At 34.0% G+C, this 23,276-nt stretch overlaps 1 protein-coding gene across 2 annotated transcripts in view; it reads right to left on the bottom strand.

The window, feature by feature from the left end:
* Positions 1-236: 236 nt before the first annotated feature.
* Positions 237-23,276, bottom strand: part of LOC149776758 (uncharacterized) — a 44,294-nt gene continuing 21,254 nt past the window's right edge. Inside the window, exons 9-12 of one of the 2 annotated variants that reach the window (XM_089941429.1) lie at positions 19,699-19,962; positions 14,816-15,675; positions 7,387-7,559; positions 237-5,028 (exon numbers count right to left, since the gene is read on the bottom strand). In XM_089941429.1, the coding sequence (XP_089797555.1) occupies positions 4,807-5,028; positions 7,387-7,559; positions 14,816-15,675; positions 19,699-19,962 (1,519 nt within the window). In that variant the 3' untranslated portion in view covers positions 237-4,806. The remainder of the gene's footprint in view (positions 5,029-7,386; positions 7,560-14,815; positions 15,676-19,698; positions 19,963-23,276) is intronic. The other variant, XM_089941430.1, reaches the window with a different exon arrangement.

Here is a 23,276-nt window from a genome sequence, read left to right as displayed (position 1 = left end):
TTTCTTTCAAGAGAAGTAGTGATTTTCACCCTCTATTTAAGGCAAACTAGACGTTGGGATGAGTTGTCTGTGTAATTTTCAGGGCGATCCAAGAAGCAGTTTGTACTAATTGTCGGATGGACCATGGACAACCGACAGGAAGCTCTTCTGATGCATCAGCACTAGAGCTAATTCAAATAGTGGCACAAAATCTTACTGATGAACACAAACTCATCTGACTAGAAAACAAAAATAAATATGTGCAAAAATTTCAGTTTATTTCAAGCAAATCAGTTGCAAACATTTACAAAAAACATATTGATGCCAAAAAATCAAATCACAGTTTGCTTAATAAGGAAAGACATTTCATAAATCAACAAATATTACAGGTGATAACAATAAAAACAAAACTCTTTTACAAGATAAGTAACAAAAGCAATGTCTCTAAAAAGTCATAAATAGAGAATCTTCCACAAGTTCTCATCCCAAATGACAGAAAAATATAATGTGACTTTCCGTCTTCAGATTTTATTATGTGTGTTCCAGCTAAAAAGTGGAAAGATATTTCCCAGTTGTAAAATCATAAAAGCTGCAAAACACAACCATTTCACTACATCCTTTCAGTAAAAGCTAACTCTTTTACAAATTTCCAATTTGTATCAGATGGCAATATTTCCATGTGTCCACAGATTTTAAACCCCTAAGCAAGTCATTTTAAGCCAAGAAGAGATATTTAACAAATGAATGTACAATTCCAATTAAGATAATTCCAAATTTCAAGTAACAATATACATAAATTTAGGAAAACAGTTGAGTATCCGATACATGTGATATGAAAAATGTAGCAAGTACATGATGACACAGTGCACAAATGTAAAGGAACAATCTGTCAATCATACTGTTGGCACTCAGTATGCATGACATAGGTGTGCTACTTCAGAAAGCTGCTCCAGCTGCAATGTACAAGCAGTACTATAACTAGTTGCTCCATTACCATATATTTAAGCATTGTGTTTCAGACATGTGTTATTGAATTCTCTCAAAAATGTTTAATTAACTTATTTTGTTTCAACTTCCAAAGATGTACATATATTTGTGTACAAAATGCTGCCAAATTTGACATTCTGTTGATTGCCATGTCATAAAATGTTACAACTGCTGTGAAGTGTTTATCTTACTACAGTTTATCCCCACTTAGGTATTTGTAACTTCAGTATGTTTGCTTACAAATTATAAAAATCTCTTTTCAAGTATATCATTACCATTAAATATTATGGCATAACATTTTTGTGTCAACTATAAAGCTAACAAAATCAATTTCCACCTGTCCTCATATCTGAATATATCCCTTGTGTGTTTGGTTATCATGTTTTCATTTAACTATGATATGTAGAATTTAATCGATCAAGTATGAACTGTAATTTGTCAATAAGCTGTTTCGATTTTCATTCTTTAATTTTTAATGAATCTGTTCAAACTGCATCTAGTCTTTTTAAATCTTATACCTTCTACTTGACAGGCTGCACTTTAAACTTAAAGAAACCAATGTAAATATTTAATATAATGTCATAAATATCAATATGATCTCACAACTCGTGACAAAGTACCTTATTTGCAAAATAGTGCCTTTATGGCAAGAGTAAATCATAAACATTCTTTATTTGCTCCTATGCTTTCATATCATTATTATTATTATTATTATATATATATATATATATATATATATATATATATATATATATATATATATATATATATACACACACACACACATACAAATACTAAACTGCTAGGGGCCCTGAGTGGCCAAATGGTCTAAAGCGCTCTCCATTATGGATCACTGCCATCTCACCTCTGTCTGTGTAGGTTCGAGTCTAGGATTCTGCCAAAGTGGGTACGTGAGAAAGCTTGCCAGTAGCTTCTTGTGAGCCAGTGGCTCTTCCCAGGTTCTTCCTCCACCATTAATACTGGCCACCATGCATAGCTTATCGTGTGCTGAAAAATGGCATTCAACCCAACAACAACAACTAAACTGTTAACTGTGTGCATAGTGTGTAAATAGTAAGTTTGCATTTTAGACACCAACTTAAGATTAATGGAACAATAATATGAATAGCAATAATAATTCTGGTGCAAGAAAAATCAATAAAAAATGACAAATTCAGATTGCATTTCCCCAAGAGTCAACGTTTAGTGCAATTTAATGTTCTCTCCAATCATCACAACGATAATACATATTAAAAGAAAGATAACATTTGGTATCACTTATAATGAGAACAAACTCTAAGTTGTACAAGTGATAAGCCACACAAAAAAATCTGCTGTTGAATACAGATCTTTTATAGACATATCAAAATATCACCTACACAGTTTTTACTTACATTTTAAATCAGCTTAGAACATGTTTCCTTCATAGTTATATTTATTCAATGCAGTTAAGTTCTTAAAGTTTAAAAAGTAGTTAAAGTAATTGATAGCATATTAAAATGTTCTATTAAAATGTTCAAATATACAACTGTAAGATATACCTACCTGTGTATGAATTTCCTGAATGAAATGAAACATGTTTCTATTTTTGTTCAGTGTATCAGTATACATAGATAGTTCAGAAATAGGCTCAAACCTCAATACTTTCTCCTCTCAACAACTCTATAATTGTCAAGAAATCACTACCATCACCATATGTATGGATTTCACAACCAAGCAAAATAAAATAAAACCACAAAACACTTGACCCCAACCATATAAAATATTAACCAAATGTATTAATGCTACTGTACCAGTAAATAATCATGTAATTGCATCTTTTATGGACTCATGTATTTATTATCGAAGTAATAGACTGAAGCGTAATTTTAGAAAAAGGCTTCAAATGTAACACTAGCAGGTGCTTTCCATATGGAAGAGTTTGCTAAGATAAATTTTAAAGGTAATTATTTATGATGGCACTTACAAGATATGCCAGACATTCTCTGATGGCTTCACATTATGTGAAATGTCAAGCTAATTAATTCTTCCCTGTACCTGATCACAAAAAAGGTGTTGATTCACCTGATAAAAGGGAAAAAAGTATATAAAAAAGAAACAAGTACGGAAGGCTTCTAACAATGCCGAGTTTTGGAGACACAGGAAGGCATAAAATGCTTACAATGGACATAATTAGCTAACACAAAGCCAAAACTGAAGAAATCGTTCAACATAAAATTAGCTTGGGAAAGTGACCACTTCTGGATATTAAAACAATTAAGTACATAATTTAACAAATCAGGTACATAATCAGAGATCTGATGACCTCCAATCAGGTACATAATCTGAGGCCTCATGACCTCCAATCAGGTACATAATAAGAGGTCTCATGACCTCCAATCAAGTACATAATCAGAGGTCATCAGACCTCCAATCAGGTACATAATAAGAGGTCTCATGACCTCCAATCAAGTACATAATCAGAGGTCTTATAACCTCCAATCAGGTACATAATCAGAGGTCTCATGATCTCCAATCAGGTACATAATCTGAGGTCTGATTACCTCTAAATGGGTACATAATCAGATGTCTGATGACCTCCAATCAGGATGAAAATTGCAGAGGTGCATATGCCAAAGGTTAATATAGAATGAAATGGATTGATGACCCTTGGCTAGATGCAAATGCCAAGGGTTAATGTGTAATGAAGTGGATTGGAAATTAAGCTTAAATTTTGGTTTAAACGGAATAGGCTTAAGAAGCTTTTAAACTCAAGATCATAAACTTGCAAAATTTTAATATCCCGACTAAGCTACCTTTAGCTGAGGAAATGGTGTTTTCTATCAGCGCTTATTTAATGAAATATGGAATACTGAACAGCATTATGGGCACAAATGAACACTAAAATATGTGAACACAATATATTAACCATCTTCTAGCAATAATGGAGACCTTTTAATTTTGGAAATGAATTTTGACTTACCATGTGAATTGGTGTGATATTTATTTGTAAATATCAGACTCAAATACTGTCTGATAATAATAATAAATAACACATGTATTTATGCAATAAAGTTTTGATAGGTACTATACTGATGAACTGTCTGCCTACAGCTAGCAAATTTTTTAAACTTTAAAATTTGAGTACAATATGTCAACCATCTTCTAAAAAAAATGCAGGTGTTTAACTTTTGAGATGAGCACTGTCTTCCCACGTAAAATGACATAATAAATATTAATGACTAAAATACTGTGTGATGAGGCATATATCTACTTTCAAATACTGTATTTATGCAATCGTGTTTTGACAAGCTCTGAACCAGTGACCTGTCTACCTACAGCTAGCAAGATTTGTTTTAAAGTTCAAAAAGCAAGGTAAGCCAGATAACTGGACTGCATTGAGTAGCATGAGACAAAAAGTGACAAAATTATTCAGCTTCTTGTGAAACCATCATAAAATGTTTACACAGATAGTAACCTAAATAAGAAAACTTTTTGATAAATCTTACTTGAAGCATCTACTTAGTCCCTACATAAGCAGTGTCTCACATGTCTGTGACTTCATAAAAATCAACAACAACAAAATCTGCAGCTCAAATCCAGTACTGCAACTTTTCAAGTTTTGAAGTCCCCCCTCCCCCTGTTTTTAAAAAAAATAATTACTTAGGTATAACATGTGGCATTATTAAAATAACATATTCTTTAACAAAATTAATGTACAATTACTGAATAACAGTGTCCTCTAATGATTTTGATATCAAGCAGTTATCTGGTATCCCTAATTTCCCTTAAAAAATAATTTTCTATCTACTATTGCAAATAATTACCTAAATTTATTTTAAGAAAAGTTGACAAAACTATTTAATGTAACAGGTCTCCAAAAGTGAGAGGTTTGACAGAGTTCCCTTCCAGGCTGAATTCATTCTTTTGTCGTAATCTCTCCCGTCTTCTCTGTTGTGCAGCTGCATGGTTTGCATATAATCGATTTGGTGGGCGTGGTGGAAGACCTGTTGCTGTTGTAATGACACCTCGAGGTGGACGGTTCTCATGTGGATTGTTTCCAAGGTACAAATCTGAAAATGCCTGAAATCAGAAAAGTTGAAATCAATAGCAAAGAAACATTCCCTTGCCTACTCAGTTTTTCACTTCTTTCCAAGCTTCTAAACCATGAAAAAAAACTCCTATTGCATAAATCAAAGTTCTGATACAACTTATTTCTGTTTTTATGGGCCTAACACCATTTTTCAGTACACAAGAGGTTATACATGGTGGTCAGTATATTTTGTGTAGGAAGAATTAGGAAGAATCACCCACCCACGGGAAACTACTGACAAAGTCACATGCCTTCTCACATACCCACATTGGCCAAGTTGAGGCTCAAACCCATGTGAATAGAGGTGAGATGTCAGTGATCTATACAGGAGGGTGCCTTAGACCACTTGGATATGACTACTTGTACCTTAGACCTAATATAATCTGTACAGTTATCTACAAGCTGCAGCAGAGTAGGGGCCCCGAGTGGTCTAAAGCACTCACCGTTCCAGATCACTGCCATCTCACCTCTGTCTGCATGGGTTCAAGTCCAAGGCTCTGCTAGCGTGGGTACGTGGGAAAGCCTGCCAGTAGCTTCTCGTGGGTTGGTGGTTCTTCCCTGGGTTTTCCAGGGTTCTTCCTCCACCATTAATACTGGCTGCCATGTATAGCCTATCTTGTGCTGAAAAATGGCGTTAAACCCTTCAACAACAACAATCTGTAGCAATAACTCTTAATCAAAAGAGCTGTAGATTGAAGATGAAAGATGAACAACCAAAACTACCCATAGTACCAAACTTCTTGGCTTTTCAGTTACTTTATAAGTCTTCTATGAAACCTTGTGTCTTATCTGAATTAGTGTCACACAAAACTTACACTCTGACACTATTGCCACAGTCATCACCAGGCAACTGAAGCCTATTTCTCACATTGCTTACATAGGTGAGACAAAACTAATGCTGCATTTGAGCTTATGGGGAATCAATTTAATTTTAAAACACATATAATACAGACATGACCTCTTTTAAATGCACTAATAATAAAATGTAATCCTGTTAATTGTCGATTATGAAATTACCCTCCTGTGGAATTGATATTTTGGTTTGTGATCACAGTTATAATGTGTAGTACAATATATATTACTTAAGCAGTACAATATATACCATGTAGTACAATATAATATTATGATTTTATAGTCTTAAAATAAGAACTAGAAAAGAGTGAAAACCAACAGGTTTTTTAATATAAATTCAGCAAATAATTTATTCTATAGAAAACAAGTGAAAGTAATATTTTATTTACATAGAACACAAGTGAAAATGTCAAATGAACTTATGGTATTGTGAATTAAACCCCAAATATCCTAGAATTGCTAACACAAGTCCTAGTGAATAAGGTTCTGAATTAACTTTAGTGGTATTCCAAACAATTTCCAACACTGATGGTGTTGATGTGCCTGTAGCAGCTGGTAGTCTCTAATGTACTTATGTACCAATGGAATGAACTGTAATGATGTGCCAACAGTTTTTGTTGAATCACAGTAATATAATCCAAGGTTTCCTTATTTGAATTCACTATAATTCCAAGTTAATGTCTCTTTCCAATAATATTGAGAAGAAAAATTTGAATAAAATAATTTAAATCAAAATCAAAAATATCTGAACAAAACAATGATTCTGCCTCAAAAGTTATAGCCAGAAACTGAGACAACATTTTTGACCTGAGATGATGTTGCTGTTGCTGTTGTTGTTCTTGTAGGGTTTAACGCCATTTTTCAGCCCAAGGTAGGCTATACATGGCAGCCAGTATAAATGATGGAAGAAGAACCCGGGAAAACTGGGAAAGAACCACCGACCCACATGAAACTACTGGCAAGCTTTGTCACATACCCTCATTGGCCAAACCCGAGACTAGAACCCATGCAGACAGAGGTGAGATGTCAGTGATCTATAACAGTGAGTTCTTTAGACCACTGCCACTCAGGGCCCCTGACTTGAGATGTGAAACAGACATGATGCACTCTCCTGTATATCATGAAAGGATTGTTAAAACACATACATACATAATATTTCCATGCAATTAGCGTTTGATAGCATGCCTAACTTGCAGAAAGGTTGAACCTGGCAGTCAAGTGATGATGTGTAAAAATTCCTGAAGGCAGACATTGGAAAATTCACACATTTTTAGTTAACTTTTGAGCTACACTTTATGCCAACCCCAAATGGGACTGCAAATCCAGGATCTAACATCTTTTCATGAGCTAATTCAAAGCTAAGTGGAACATCATAGCACACATGACAACACTTTCTTTTGGTGTTGATGGAGCTCAGGTTAAAACAACTACATGTTAAATGGACAAAAATAATCAAACTATATTTGTGAAAGGTCCAACAATAGAAATGTACAAACCTGTATCCTGTCCAGAAGATTTTGCCCTTCCTTTGGTATTGAACCATCTCTTTCCTGGCTACGTTCTCGGCTGTGGGACCTCTTCCGTATACTCTGGCTCTGTGACCAGCTGCGATCTAATCTCCGTCCTCTGTCTTGGATCACAAGATTAAATAAGACACCTTGTGGAAAACCTTGTCGGGGTAAAATAAGGTGGACAAACAAAGCAGGTTATCAGCATGTTAGTGGATGCAAGCAACTATGGGATAGCAGAAAAGTTATGGCATGCAGTGATTTAGTAGATCCAAGCAGAATAAATTTTAAGCTGTTCAAACAGTCTTCTATGGTTTGGAAAAGAAAGAAGGGTCTTATGAGGTTACTATCATATTATTTAAAATTTTGAAATAAAAAGAACACAAAAACAATCCAGACAAATTACATGTACATACTGAAAAAATCTATTTTTCAATAATTGTGCATGAATGCAATTAGGATAAATTATAAATATAATCTTGTTGCCAAATTATGCACTTCTAAGCTGCTGAATCAGCATTTACCTAGATGTTGAGTGAACTCTGTATTTTCAACTCAACTCTTTATGCTGCCAGTGTCTTTCAAATTTGCAGGTAACAAATTCAAATTTTTTTATTTAAAAATCAAGAAGACATTTGTACATATCAGCAATAGTTAAAAATATTATTCAACATCAATGATGAAGAGATGGAGAAAGTTACCTTCATTTCATAAATACATGTAAGATTATTCTTAAGCAGATTTGTTTCGATTGTTAAAAGATATGCTTAAAAACTTTGCAAACATGACAAACCTAATAATAATACAATATGAATTTTTTATATATAATTATATGCTCAATAGAGTTTCAGAAAGAAAAAAAATCAAAAGAACCAAATTTTTTCGATCAAAATTTAAAGGCTGCCACAAAATCAATTAGTTAATAAGTTTTGGAATTCAGGTAGAAAAGAGTTAAAGTATGTGTAAGTTTCACTTTCACTTGGTATATCAATGTGAAGAAAAAAAATATTTTTCCCTTCACAGTCATAGCAATACCTCAGATGTAAATTTTTTCACAATTTGTTTGACACTGTAACAAATCACAGCAATTTGACCACGAGAAACTTCATAAAAACTTAACATAATTCAGAAATTTTTATTGTAATTATAGATCAAACTGAGATCAAATGAAGAAAACCTAAAAAGATAACTCCACAAAAAGTTCATAGAATGGCAGCTAATATTTCAATTCTATTTATTAATGTTTTCAAGCTGATATAGCACACACATGCAAATAGATATTAAAGAATTTGTTCTATGCAGGAAAAATTTTGTTCTAGGAAGGACAAGAGCTACTACAAAAACAAATCCATCCATAATTTTTTTCTTTGGAACATACACAGAGTTAAACTGAATAATTTTGTGTCCAAAACATATGCCAGAAATTAGAATAAAGTTTTCAAATTAATACATGGACAGAAAAAATGGTAGGATCCAATAATCTGCAGGTAAGGGTAATTCTAGTTGAGTTACAGGATTTATACAGGTAAGGATAGTTATAGCTGGGTTACAAGATTTCTGCAGGTAAGGATAATCCTAGTAGTGTTACAGGATTTCTACAGGTAAGGATTATTCTAGTAGGGTTACAGGATTTCTACAGGAAAGGATAATTCTAGTATGGTTACAGGATTTATACAGGTAAGGACAGTTATAGCTGGGTTACAAGATTTCTGCAGGTAAGGATAATTCTAGTAGTGTTACAGGATTTCTACAGGTAAGGATTATTCTAGTAGGGTTACAGGATTTCTACAGGAAAGGATAATTCTAGTAGGGTTACAGGATTTATACAGGTAAGGACAGTTATAGCTGGGTTACAAGATTTCTGCAGGTAAGGATAATTCTAGTAGTGTTACAGGATTTCTACAGGTAAGGATTATTCTAGTAGGGTTACAGGATTTCTACAGGAAAGGATAGTTCTAGAAGGGTTAAAGCAGAATGAACAGGTAAAATAGAATGAGGACTGCAAACACTGAATAAGCCAATGACACATTCAAAGGAAATTCTACATAAAATATACATCTGTAAATACATCTCAGGTGTTATGTATTATTCAGTAACTGAATATGTAACACAGATATATCACATAAGCGTGAAGACATAAGCAGAGACTATGCAAATCTCACAGTTGTCATTAGGAACTGTTGGACTGCCTTGTATATCTTCTCACTGACCTCAACTGATTTCAAGGGATTACCAATTAAAAATGAAGTCATGTCTGCTTTATTAGGCTATAGTCCTATTGTACATGAGCTGATTATTCAGGCTACGAGAAAACACTGTGTAGTACTTGATTCATTACATTAACAATTAATGTTAAAAGACAAATGTTTTGGGTTTTTAAAATGTTATTTTAATAAGCAACAACCTAGTCAAAATCTCATAAGTAAAATTGGTGGTAATCTTTCACCTTGTCAGTAATAGGATGTGACTTTTCTAGATTAATATATGAATGAAATTTAAAAGATAATGAAGGGTTGTTCTAGTCTTCAGTGGAAGAAGATTCCAGTCTGCAACAAACCTTGGCAAAAATTTATTTTAATATAAATCATTCCTTAGAAAGGCATCTGGAGGTGAGTTTTGTTATCAAAATATGTCTTACTTGCTGGACACTTGGCTGAACCATTGCCTAACCACATGTATCATGCCATGGTGTATTTAAAAAAGAAATTGTCATTCTATGCTTGTAGGATCTTGCTGAAAGCATCTCCCATTATTGACACCACCAAGCTTCTAGCATATGATGTACCTATAGCTGTCACCAAAATAATTCTACATGCTTTAATGTGTATTTTATTTTTCTATTTCTTCTTCATACTGAGTGCAGTTGTCCAAAATAACATATCCATATTCCAAAAGGATATCTTAAATAACATATCCATATTCCAAAAGAATATCCTAAATAACATATCCATATTCCAAAAGGATATCCCAAATAACATAGCCATATTCCAAAAGGATATCCTAAATACCATATCCATATTCCAAAAGGATATCCCAAATAACATATCCATATTCCAAAAGGATATCCTAAATAACATATCCATATTCCAAAAGGATATCCTAAATAACATATACATATTCCACAAGGATATCCCAAATAACATATCCATATTCTGAAAGGATATCCTAATTAACATATCCATATTCAAAAGGATATCCCAAATAACATATCCGTATTCTGAAAGGAGATCCCAAATGTAAAGCGCGGCTTTTTGTTATTGTTTGTGTGCATTTAGTATTTTGGTGTTACAAATTCAGTACAGTGATGTCCAGTGTCCATATACATGTTGGTCTATGGTATGCATGGTGAGTTGTATGAGAGTTTCTTGTATTGCATGTGTCTAACATGCAACCACTGATTACATTAACAAGCTCCCTGATCCATTATTCACTCCTCAAATTACTCTCCAGGAGTCAACTTCAAATTTTGAGTACAATATGTTACCCAGTACTTTACAAACTGTATTTTAAGAAAAAGACTATTTCACATCAAAATACTACACAGTACTGGTAAGTTTTTAATTATTACATTGTGATAGATTTATAATAATCCTGTGCCTTATCATTTTGTGAATTGTCTGTGTGTGTTAGATCTGAATACTTTTAATTCTTTTTATATTTCATGTGTATATGTTGTATGACTTCATCTTTATTGTCTTCATCTTCTTTGTCTTCTTCTTCTGGTGATTCATTTAGTCAGGTCTGTTTAAAGTACAAGAACCCATGGAGATGTAACATTGTTATTTCTCCTAAATACCCAAGACACATTTTACACAAATAACATATCCATATTCCAAAACAATATTTATAAACTTGAAAAATGAAGTTACAATGATGTTCTATCAAGTTTGATTTTCAAACTTCATAATATATCTAACCTTTTTACTGTACAATTATTTACCATGATAAGAACTATCTGTATCCTATTTATTTATCTACTGTATATCTATTTGCCATAAGACCTATATGAATCCTATTTATTTACTGTACATCTATTTGCCATAAGAACTATGTGCATCCTGTTTATTTACTGTACATCTTTTTGCTAGAAGAACTATCTGTATCATATTTATTTACTGTACATCTATTTGCCATAAGACCTATATGAATCCTATTTATTTACTGTACATCTATTTGCCATAAGAACTATGTGTATCCTATTTATTTACTGTACAACTATTTGCCATAAGAACTACGTGTATCCTATTTATTTACTGTACATCTATTTGCCATTGTAAGAACTATCTGTATCCTAGTTATTTACTGTCCATCTATTTGATATAAGATATATCTGTATCCAATTTATTTACTGTCCATCTATTTGATATAAGATATATATGTATCCAATTTATTTATTGTACATCTATTTGCCATAAGAACTATGTGTATCCTGTTTATTTACTGTACATCTTTTTGCTATAAGAACTATCTGTATCATATTTATTTACTGTACATCTATTTGCCATAAGACCTATATGAATCCTATTTATTTACTGTACATCTATTTGCCATAAGAACTATCTGTCTCCTATTTATTTACTGTACATCTATTTGCCATAAGAACTATGTGTATCCTATTTATTTACTGTACATCTGTTTGATATAAGATATATCTGTATCCTAGTTATTTACTGTCCATCTATTTGCCATAAGATCTATCTGTATATTTATTTACTGTCCATCTATTTGCCATAAGAACTATCTGTATCCTATTTATTTACTGTACATCTATTTGCCATAAGAACTATGTGTATCCTAGTTATTTACTGTCCATCTATTTGATATAAGATATATCTGTATCCTAGTTATTTACTCTCCATCTATTTGCCATAAGATCTGTATCATATTTATTTACTGTACATCTTTCTGCTATAAGAACTATGTGTATCCTATTTATTTACTGTCCATCTATTTGCCATTGTTAGAACTATCTGTATCCTAGTTATTTACTGTCCATCTATTAGATATAAGATATATCTGTATCCAATTTATTTACTGTACATCTATTTGCCATAAGAACTATGTGTATCCTATGTATTTACTGTACATTTATTTGCCATAAGATCTATCTGTATCATGTTTATTTAATGTACATCTATTTGCCATAAGAACTATGTGTATCCTACTTATTTACTGTACATTTATTTGCCATAAGAACTATCTGTATCCTATTTATTTACTGTACATCTCTATCATTATAAGAACTATCTGTATCCTATTTGATTGATAACTACTAAACAATTCCAACAGTAGATCATTAACAAGATATTAGGTGGACACAGCACTATCAAGATTACAATGACTGCACCATATCTACTGTATATACCTGCCCATTAGTTAACTGCAAATTGTACAGACCCAGATCTGCCATGTGCTAGAAGATCTGGGTCAATGCTGTTTGTTAGGAGTAATCAGTGCAACCAACAACATAGGTCCTGTTTTGCGACGTGCCGGCAAATCTGGGTCAATGCTGTTAGTTAGGAGTAATCAGTACAACCAACAACATAGGTCCTGTTTTGCCATGTGCCAGCAGATCTGGGTCAATGCTGTTTGTTAGGAGTAATCAGTACAACTAACAACATAGGTCCTGATTTGCCATGTGCAGGCAGATCTGGGTCAATGCTGATTGTTAGGAGTAATCAGTGGAAACAGCAACACAAACCCTGATTTGCCATGTGCAGGCAGATCTGGGTCAATGCTGATTGTTGGGAGTAATCAGTGGAAACAACTGTACAACATAAACCCTGATTTGCCAGTACATTGAGATCAGGGTCAATGTTGTTTTTGCAGCTGGACTCGACTGATAAGCAAGTATATCTGGTAAACTGTGGACTGATAAGCAATTATATCTGGTAAACTGTGGACTGATAAGCAAGTATATCTGGTAAACTGTGGACTGATAAGCAAGTATATTTGGTAAACTGTGGGGACTGATAAGCAAGTATATCTGGTAAACTGTGGGGACTGATAAGCAAGTATATCTGGTAAACTGTGTGGACTGATAAGCAAGTATATCTGGTAAACTGTGGACTGATAAGCAAGTATATTTGGTAAACTGTGGACTGATAAGCAATTATATCTGGTAAACTGTGTGGACTGATAAGCAAGTATATCTGGTAAACTGTGTGGACTGATAAGCAAGTATATCTGGTAAACTGTGTGGACTGATAAGCAAGTATATCTGGTAAACTGTGTGGACTGATTCCAACTGAGAATATAATCAGAAACAAAATTTCAAAAAATTGTAGTAGTCCTGATTTGAAGTATTTCAATGCATCACTTTCTCTACTGTTCACACAATTTGGATGCATACTGAAACTGGAAGACATTATAGTTCCTTAAATGATCCTGAACTGTATTATGTTCTAATTCATTTTGATTCATTTAAGCTATAATATTTTTTCGTCAACTACTTGATGCTGAGACCTTTCATTGCAATCCAATGTCTGTACTGAATGAAATGCACCTATTATTTTAAATTAAATATACACTTATTTATATGTAAGTGACAAAAGTCCACCAAATTAAAGTGGTGGTGTTGTATGAACAAATTTGAATTTACTGATATATCATTTTGCATCTACGATTACTATCCAATTGGTCTAACCTTGGTGAGTCATCTATCCTTTAATTTCAATGTTGAATATATTTCCAAGCCATGACAAATTTTTAAAAGGCATATCCTAAAAATTATGAAAACAGAGACACTTTCTCCAATTCAGAAAGTAAAATTTCTGTAATATACAGTCAATATATTATGACTTAAAAGACTCATTGATATACTGAATATTCATGACTACAAGGTCTCAATGATATAATGAATATTCATGACTTCAAAGTCACATTAATATAATGAATATTCATGACTTCAAATTCACATTGATATAATGAATATGCATGACTTCAAAGTCCCAATGATATACTGTGTATTCGTGACTTAAAAGTCTCACTGATATAATGAATATTCATGACTTCAAAGTTTTATTGATATAATGAATATTCATGACTTCAAAGTCTCATTGATATACTGTGCATTATGACTTTTCATGGAAAATTTTCATAACATTTTAGAGTATTACTTAAAATGTTGGATTGAGAAATGAGCCCTTTTCTTTTTTTAGAAGGATATATCTTTGTCCGTAGCAACCACAAAAACCACATAAACTGGTATCCCATGAAAAATACTGAATCCACTGAAATATTTCATTTGTTTGGAAATTACATAAATCCACCACCTCAATAATCTGAAACAGGGAGCTAATTCTGGCCTTCTTTTGGCTTTTAAGCATCTTAAATCACACAAAAAATATTATGATCACTGAAATTTTGGTATTTTTGTAATTTAATTAGACGAAATGATTTTAGTTAATTAGGATACCTTCTCTCACTCCCTCTCCAATAGTGGCTGGGGCACTGGCTAGTCCATGTGTCTGTCTTGTAATATTTTCATTCCTGGCATTCCTTTCTCTCTCTTGACCTGAAGTGGTATTCTGTTCCTGTATATTTTTAAATGCTGCTCTATGACCTCTGTGCAAAGTGCCAACAGCATTTGTCTCCCCTGAATGACCACTTTGAACAGCTGTGGATGGTTGAGCAAATAATCGCAACTGTGGTGGAATGTTTAGCATGGGATAAGTCACAAGTCCATCTTGCAGTTCTTGGGAAGACATTGAAACCAAAGATGCAGCATTTTGAGAGTCCTGAAGAGTGGCATTTTGAGCTGTATTTGGATTTAACCTTTGCGAAATAATGTCCCCATTAATTGTTGAAACTTGATCATGTGACCTGACTGAAACTGGACCATCCACAGAAAAATCTAGATCAGTCAATCCTGAGACAGGTAATTCTCTTTCAATTGCATAATTAATAGATCTCTCTAGATTTGACAATATTTGATACTGTTGAATGTTTTGATGCCTTTCATTTGCAAACATAGCTGAGACATTATTCCTTCCAGGTGACACTCGTAAATTTATTTGTTGTGATGAATGAACTGCATCATGGGTATTGTTATTATGAACCGTAAGATCATTATGTCGATGGATCTCAACTGAATCTGCATTACTATCAGTCTGATCCTGACTTGTGTTTTCAATGTGTTGAAGATGAAATGCATCATTGGGCACATCATCCTGATGGCTTTCTGATGCATATGTTGTTAGAAGATGATTCAGCTCCTCTCTTCGATTGCTTGCATGATGTAAAAGTCGTCCTCCAGGTACTGCTTCAATACTTTCCCTAAAATGTAAAAAGCAACTTAATTTCAAATCCCTGTTAAACAAAAACTCCTGAGCAATGAGAAAAGTGGACTCTAAAGACAGATGGATACTTAATTGAGGTTCACTTTCTCACTAACTTTTTGGGATCTGGCACCTTATTTAAAAAAAACCTGTCTGTGTAAGTCAAGTGAATGCTTAATACAGATGAACTCTAAGAAAGTTTTGACTATATAATCCATTCTATTTTAAAGTAATAAAAACACAAGGTCCTGCAGGGGCCTTACACTCTACTGACCAAAAAGAATTTCCAGGAATCCAAGATAAGACTATTTCTTCTTTTCAGCTGCTGAGCACTCAAACCATTGCTGGAGCAACATCTGCACGATTTTCAAGATGGCCACCATACTGGATGGAAGATTCACATCATTTTCATTGAGGATGCATTAGACATAATTAGAAGTATTTGGTTAAAATACTATGTCAGACATCATTAGAAGTCTTTCGTGAAAATATTATGTCAGGCATCATTAGAAGTCTTTGGTGAAAATAATATGTCAGACATCATTATAAGTCTTTGGTGAAAATACTATTACAGACGTCATTAGAAGTATTTGGTGAAAATACTATGTCAGACATCATTAGAAGTCTTTGGTGAAAATACTATGTCAGACATCATTAGAAGTCTTTGGTAAAAATACTATGTCATTCAGGCATCATTAGAAGTCTTTGGTGAAAATAATATGTCAGACATCATTAGAAGTCTTTGGTGAACATACTATATCAGACATCATTAGAAGTCTTTGATGAAAATACTATGTCAGGCATCATTAGAAGTCTTTGGTGAAAATACTATGTCAGACATCATTAGAAGTCTTTGGTAAAAATACTATGTCATTCAGGCATCATTAGAAGTCTTTGGTGAAAATACTATGTCAGACATCATTAGAAGTCTTTGGTAAAAATACTACATCATTCAAGCATCATTAGAAGTCTTTGGTCAAAATACTATGTCAGACATCATTAGAAGTCTTTGGTGAAAATACTATGTCAGACATTATTAGAAGTCTTTGGTAAAAATACTACGTCATTCAGGCATCATTAGAAGACTTTGGTGAAAATAATATGTCAGACATCATTTGAAGTCTTTGGTGAAAATACTATGTCAGACATCATTTGAAGTCTTTGGTGAAAATACTATGTCAGACATCATTAGAAGTCTTTGGTGAAAATACTATGTCAGACATCATTAGAAGTCTTTGGTGAAAATAATATGTCAGACATCATTAGAAGTCTTTGGTGAAAATACTATGTCAGGCATCATAAGAAGTCTTTGGTGAAAATGCTATGTCATTCAGGCATAATTAGAAGTCTTTGGTGAAAATACTATGTCAGACATCATTAAAAGTCTTGGGTGAAAATACTATGTTAGACATCATTAGAAGTCTTTGGTAAAAATACTATGTCATTCAGGCATCATTAGAAGTCTTTGGTGTAAATAATATGTCAGACGTCATTAGAAGTCTTTGGTGAAAATACTATGTCATTCAGGCATCATTAGAAGTCTTTGGTGAAAATGCTATGTCAGACATCATTAGAAGACTTTGGTGAAAATACTATGTCAGACATAATTAGAAGTCTTTGGTGAAAATATTATGTCAGACATCATTAGAAGTCTTTGGTGAAAATACTATGTGAGACATTATTAGAAATCTTTAGTGAAAATAATATGTCAGACATCATTAGAAGTCTTTGGTAAAAATGCTATGTCAGAAATCATTAGAAGTCTTTGGTGAAAATACTATGTGAGACATCATTAGAAGTCTTTGGTGAAAATACTATGTCAGGCATCATAAGAAGTCTTTGGTGAAAATGCTATGTCATTCAGGCATCATTAGAAGTCTTTGGTGAAAATGCTATGTCAGACATCATTAGAAGTCTTTGGTGAAAATACTATGTCAGGCATTATTAGAAGTCTTTGGTTAAAATACTATGTCAGACATCATTAGAAGTCTTTGATGAAAACACTATGTCATTCAGGCATCATTAGAAGTCTTTGGTAAAAATACTATGTCAGAAATCATTATAAGTCTTTGGTGAAAATACTATGTCATTCAGGCATCATTAGAAGTCTTTGGTGAAAATACTATGTCAGACATCATTAGAAGCCTTTGGTGAAAATACTATGTCAGGCATCATTAGAAGTCTTTGGTGAAAAGACTTTGTCAGGCATTATCATAAGTCTTTGGTGAAAATATTTTGTCAAACATCATTAGAAGTCTTTTTGGTAAAAATAATATGTCAACATTACTGTCCATTCATGCAAAGTAGCATTAAAATGTTTTTAAGATGACAAACACAGTGGCCATATTAGATGTAAAATCAGAAATATTTTCATGTGAATCAACCAGATATTATAAGATGTCTTCTGGTAGAATTCCAATCTCAATATTACTATCTGCTTGGGAGGAGTAGCAATAATAAGATTTTCAAGATGGTGTCATAATGGCAGAAACATTAGGTGTCAAACTGACAGCACTTTCACTTATCACCAACTAGATATCATAAAAAATTATTTGGTGAAAAACCTCATGTTGATAGGGGTTTTTTTCCAGAAGGAAAAAGGATGTCTTTCAGTGAAATCCCCAAGTAATTACAGTCATCTGTATACAAGAAGTATTTCAGTGAAATCCCTATATAATTACAGCCATCTGTATACAAGAAGTACTTCAGTGAAATCCCTATATAATTACAGCCATCTGTATACAAGAAGTATTTCAGTGAAATCCCTATATAATTACAGCCATCTGTATACAAGATGTATTTCAGTGAAAGCCCCATGTAATTACAGCCATCTGTATTCAAGAAATATTTCAGTGAAATCCCCATATAATTACAGCCATCTGTATACAAGATGTATTTCAATGAAAGCCCCGTGTAATTACAGCCATCTGTATACAAGATGCCTTTCAGTGAAAGCCCCATGTAATTACAACCATCTGTATACAAGACACCTTTCAGCAAAAGCCCATGTAATTACAGCCATCTGTATACAATATGCCTTTCAGTGAAAGCCCCATGAACATTCTGTAAAGGTGAGGTAGCAATAACAAAATTCTCAAAATGGATCCCCTTGAGGCCATATTAGATTCTGGATTGGCACTACTTTCCTCCAGGACCAATTATGCATCATAAGAGGTCTGTTAATGTGAATCCCATGTTGATTTGACCATCCATTCTGGAAGAGTAGCAATGACAAGAATTTCAAGATGTCAATTGAGGTGACCACCTTGGATATCCAAGAAACAACATTTTTGACAAGGAGTGTATTGTATGATTAAAGTTTCAAAGCAATCCTCGCAGTAACCAAGGAGGTGTATAGATAAACGTAGTGTGCGCATGGATGGCTGGACAGTGGATGCTGTATAACAAGCCGTCACATCAGTTCTGGTCTTTGACCAGTAAAGCTCTACCACTGAGCTGACTTTAACCAAATCTGAAACAATGCTGGCAAGCATAAAGGCAATTCAGTATTGGAAGCAACATACTTATGTGCAATCAAATATGGATGAAAAAAATAGAGAAATCTTCAAGCTTTTTTTTCCCAAGATATGCCATCAGATAGTACAAGGATGTCATTTACACAGAAAATGTCCAAATGACCCAAACGTAACTCTTGCCTGTAACTATTAGATTGATGTTATAAAGATGAGCAGACTTAGGCCCATTTGAGCCCTTTGCTTACTTTAAAAAGCAATAGAGGTGTGATTTTTAAATTGAAACAAAACCATTAATTTATTTCTTATGTAATTATGCTATGTTATTAATGCATTTATTTATATGGCTTTGGAGAAAAAAAACAATTTCTCTTATTATCTTAATTTGTGGTAAGTATTGTCACTACAGGTGGACTGTTGTTTGCTAGCCTTTTAATTCAGGACTCTGAGCCTAAGAAATTGAGAAAAATAATTAGTGAATTCACACTGACTTTTAAAGAAAAATATCTTTTAAAGATAAACTTATTTGCAATGCTTATCAATCTTACTCATCAAGGCCACTACCAACTGCCATTCCATTAAGAATAAAACTGGAGCGCAGTCCCATGAGTGTGAATGGTTCTTGGTTATTTTGCTCTCGAGTCTGACTTGAGATTCGTCCACCTCTCCGCTTGCCTAGCAGAGGATGTCGATCCTCCGAACTACCCTCCTGAGTCCTAACAGCCAAACCAACCCCTGGAACTTCCAAAGCAAGGTGACCAACATTTCCTGTTGCCTGCTGTAGAGAATCTGGCTGTCTTCTTTGCTGCTGACTACAACCAGAAAAAAAAACATATTCTATAATATACTTAATTAGAGATGGATATTCTTCAAATTTGGAAACCAATTTAATCCTGGTTAGGTTTTAGAATTTTGGACTCAAGAAGTTCTTCCATACTGAACATAAGTTTAATGTACTGTTAACCTTTCACCATGCATTAAAAGAAGCATTATCTCTTCTGGTACTGTTTTAATTTACATTAACATTTCCTTCCATGCATGATCTCAAAAACAAATGTTTTCAGCCCTACAAGATGCTTTCAAAAAATGTATGGCTCTCAATATCCTGAGCACCAACCACCCAGAAATATTTTCAAGAATGAAAAATATAAACAATACGGTTTTTGTTCTATTTTACAAGTGCAAAAACTGCCTAAGAGATGTAATTTTTCTGGCTAATTATGGTACATGCAAAGAGTAATAATGATATCATGTACACATAAACAAATTTTACATGATTTCCCATAACATGTCTGACTGTACAAACACATGGAAGACCATGCATATACTTACATCCTATAGAAAGATATGTTGCCCAGTGATTAGCAAGTCATGCTGGTGACCACAAGGACACAGGTTCAAATCCTGCCACTGGATCAGCCTGGGTTGGCTGCCATAAACAAGGCACTTTATTTGCCTTGGCACAATAGAATCTTTATATGCTGTAAAACATACACACACACAATCCATTGCTTTGCAGCACAAAGACCTCAATCTACAGCCATGAAATACTACATGTATAAATTAAAGTCCTAACTGTTTACCACAATCCCATGACATATTATTGCAGCAGTAGTAAGCACTGATAGACATACAATGTCATGACATACTTAGACATTCATCTACTGGCCTACTATGTCATGATATACACAGACATTCATCTACTGGCATACTATGTCATGATATACATAGACAATCATCTACTGGCATACTATGTCATGATATCTATAGACATTCATCTACTGGCCTACAATATCAAGAGATACATAGACATTCATCTACTGGCATACTATGTCATGATATACATAGACATTTGTCTACTGGCCTACTATGTCATGATATACATAGACATTCATCTACTGACATACTATGTCATGACATTAACAGACATTCATCTACTGGCCTACAATGTCATCATAGACAATCATCTGCTGATCTACTACGTCATTACATACATAGACATTCATCTACTGGCCTACAAGGTCATCATAGACAATCATCTGCTGGCCTACTATGTCATGATATCTATAGACATTCATCTACTGGCCTACAATGTCATCATAGACAATCATCTGCTGGCATACTATGTCATTACATACATAGACATTCATCTCCTGGCCTACTATATCAAGAGATACATAGACATTCATCTACTGGCATACTATGTCATGATATACATAGACATTCATCTACTGGCCTACTATGTCATGATATACATAGACATTCATCTGCTGGCCTACTACGTCATGACACGACATACATAGACATTCATCCACTTGCATACTATGTCATGAAATATATAGACATTCATCTACTGGCCTACAATGTCATCATACACAATTATCTGCTGGCCTAATATGTCATCATAGACAATCATCTGCTGGCCTACTATGTCATGCCATACTTAGACATTCATCTACTGGCCTACAAGGTCATCATAGACAATCATCTGCTTGCCTACTATGTCATGACATACATAGACATTCATCTAGTGGCCTACTATGTCATGATATACATAGACATTCATCTACTGGCATACTATGCCATGTTATAAATAGAAATTCATCTACTGGCCTACAATGTTATCACAGACAATTATCTGCTGGCCTACTATGTCATGACATGCATAGACATTCATCTACCAGCTTACAATGTCATCATAAACAATCATCTGCTGGCCTACTATGTCATGACATACATAGACATGCATCTAGTAGCCTACTATGTTATGACATACATAGACATGCATCTAGTGGCCTACTATGTCATGTCATACATAGACATTCATCTACTGGCCTACTATGTCATCATAGACAATCATCTGCTGGCCTACTATGTCATGACATACATAGACATGCATCTAGTAGCCTACTATGTCATGACATACATAGACATGCATCTAGTAGCCTACTATGTCATGACATACATAGACATTCATCTAGTGGCCTACTATGTCATGACATACATGGCCATTCATCTAGTGGCCTACTATGTCATCACATTCATAGACATTCATCTAGTGACCTACTATGTCACGATATACGTAGACATTCATCTAGTAGTCTATTATGTAATGACATACATAGACATTCATCTAGTGGCCTACAATGTCACGACATACAAAGACATTCATCTACTGGCCTACTATGTCATCATAGACAATCACCTGCAGGCCAACTATGTCATGCCATACCTATACATTCATCTACTGGCATGCTATGTCATGACATACATAGATATTCACCTACTGGCCTACAATGTCATCATAGATATTCATCTACTGGCCTACTATGTCATCACATACATAGACATTCATCTAGTGACCTACTATGTCATGATATACATAGACATTCATCTAGTAGTCTATTATGTAATGACATACATAGACATTCATCTAGTGGCCTACACTGTCATGACATACAAAGACATTCATCTACTGGCCTACTATGTCATCATAGACAATCACCTGCTGGCCTACTATGTCATGCCATACCTATACATTCATCTACTGGCATGCTATGTCATGACATACATAGACATTCATCTACTGGCCTACAATGTCATCATAGATATTCATCTACTGGCATACTATGTCATGACATACATAGATATTCATCTACTGGCCTACAATGTCATCATAGATATTCATCTACTGGCATACTATGTCATGACATACATGGATATTCATCTACTGGCATACTATGTCATGCCATACATAGATATTCATCTACTGGCATACTATGTCATGACATACACAGACATTCATCTAATGGTATATTACATTATGATATATAATTTGCAGTTTGTTGCATACGAAATATGACCAAATTTGTTTGTGAAGTACATAATACCACCTCTCTGGTGGCCTAGTGGTTAGACCATCTGCCTCAGATCAGGAGGTTGTGAGTTACAACCCCACCAAGTCAAATCAAAGACATAAAAATGGAACTAGCAGCTGCCTCGCTTGACACTCAGCATTAAGAGGTCAGCATTAAGAGGTTAGTGTTATGACTGGTCAAACTGCTTTCAGGATGATGTTACTGGATGGGACATGATGTTACATATCTGCAGCATGATGCCCCAGTGC

Source organism: Sinohyriopsis cumingii, chromosome 18 (genome assembly GCF_028554795.1).
Source record: "Sinohyriopsis cumingii isolate HCF-2022 chromosome 18, ASM2855479v2, whole genome shotgun sequence".
Lineage (NCBI taxonomy): Eukaryota > Metazoa > Mollusca > Bivalvia > Unionida > Unionidae > Sinohyriopsis > Sinohyriopsis cumingii.
This window is presented reverse-complemented; position numbering and strand designations above follow the sequence as displayed.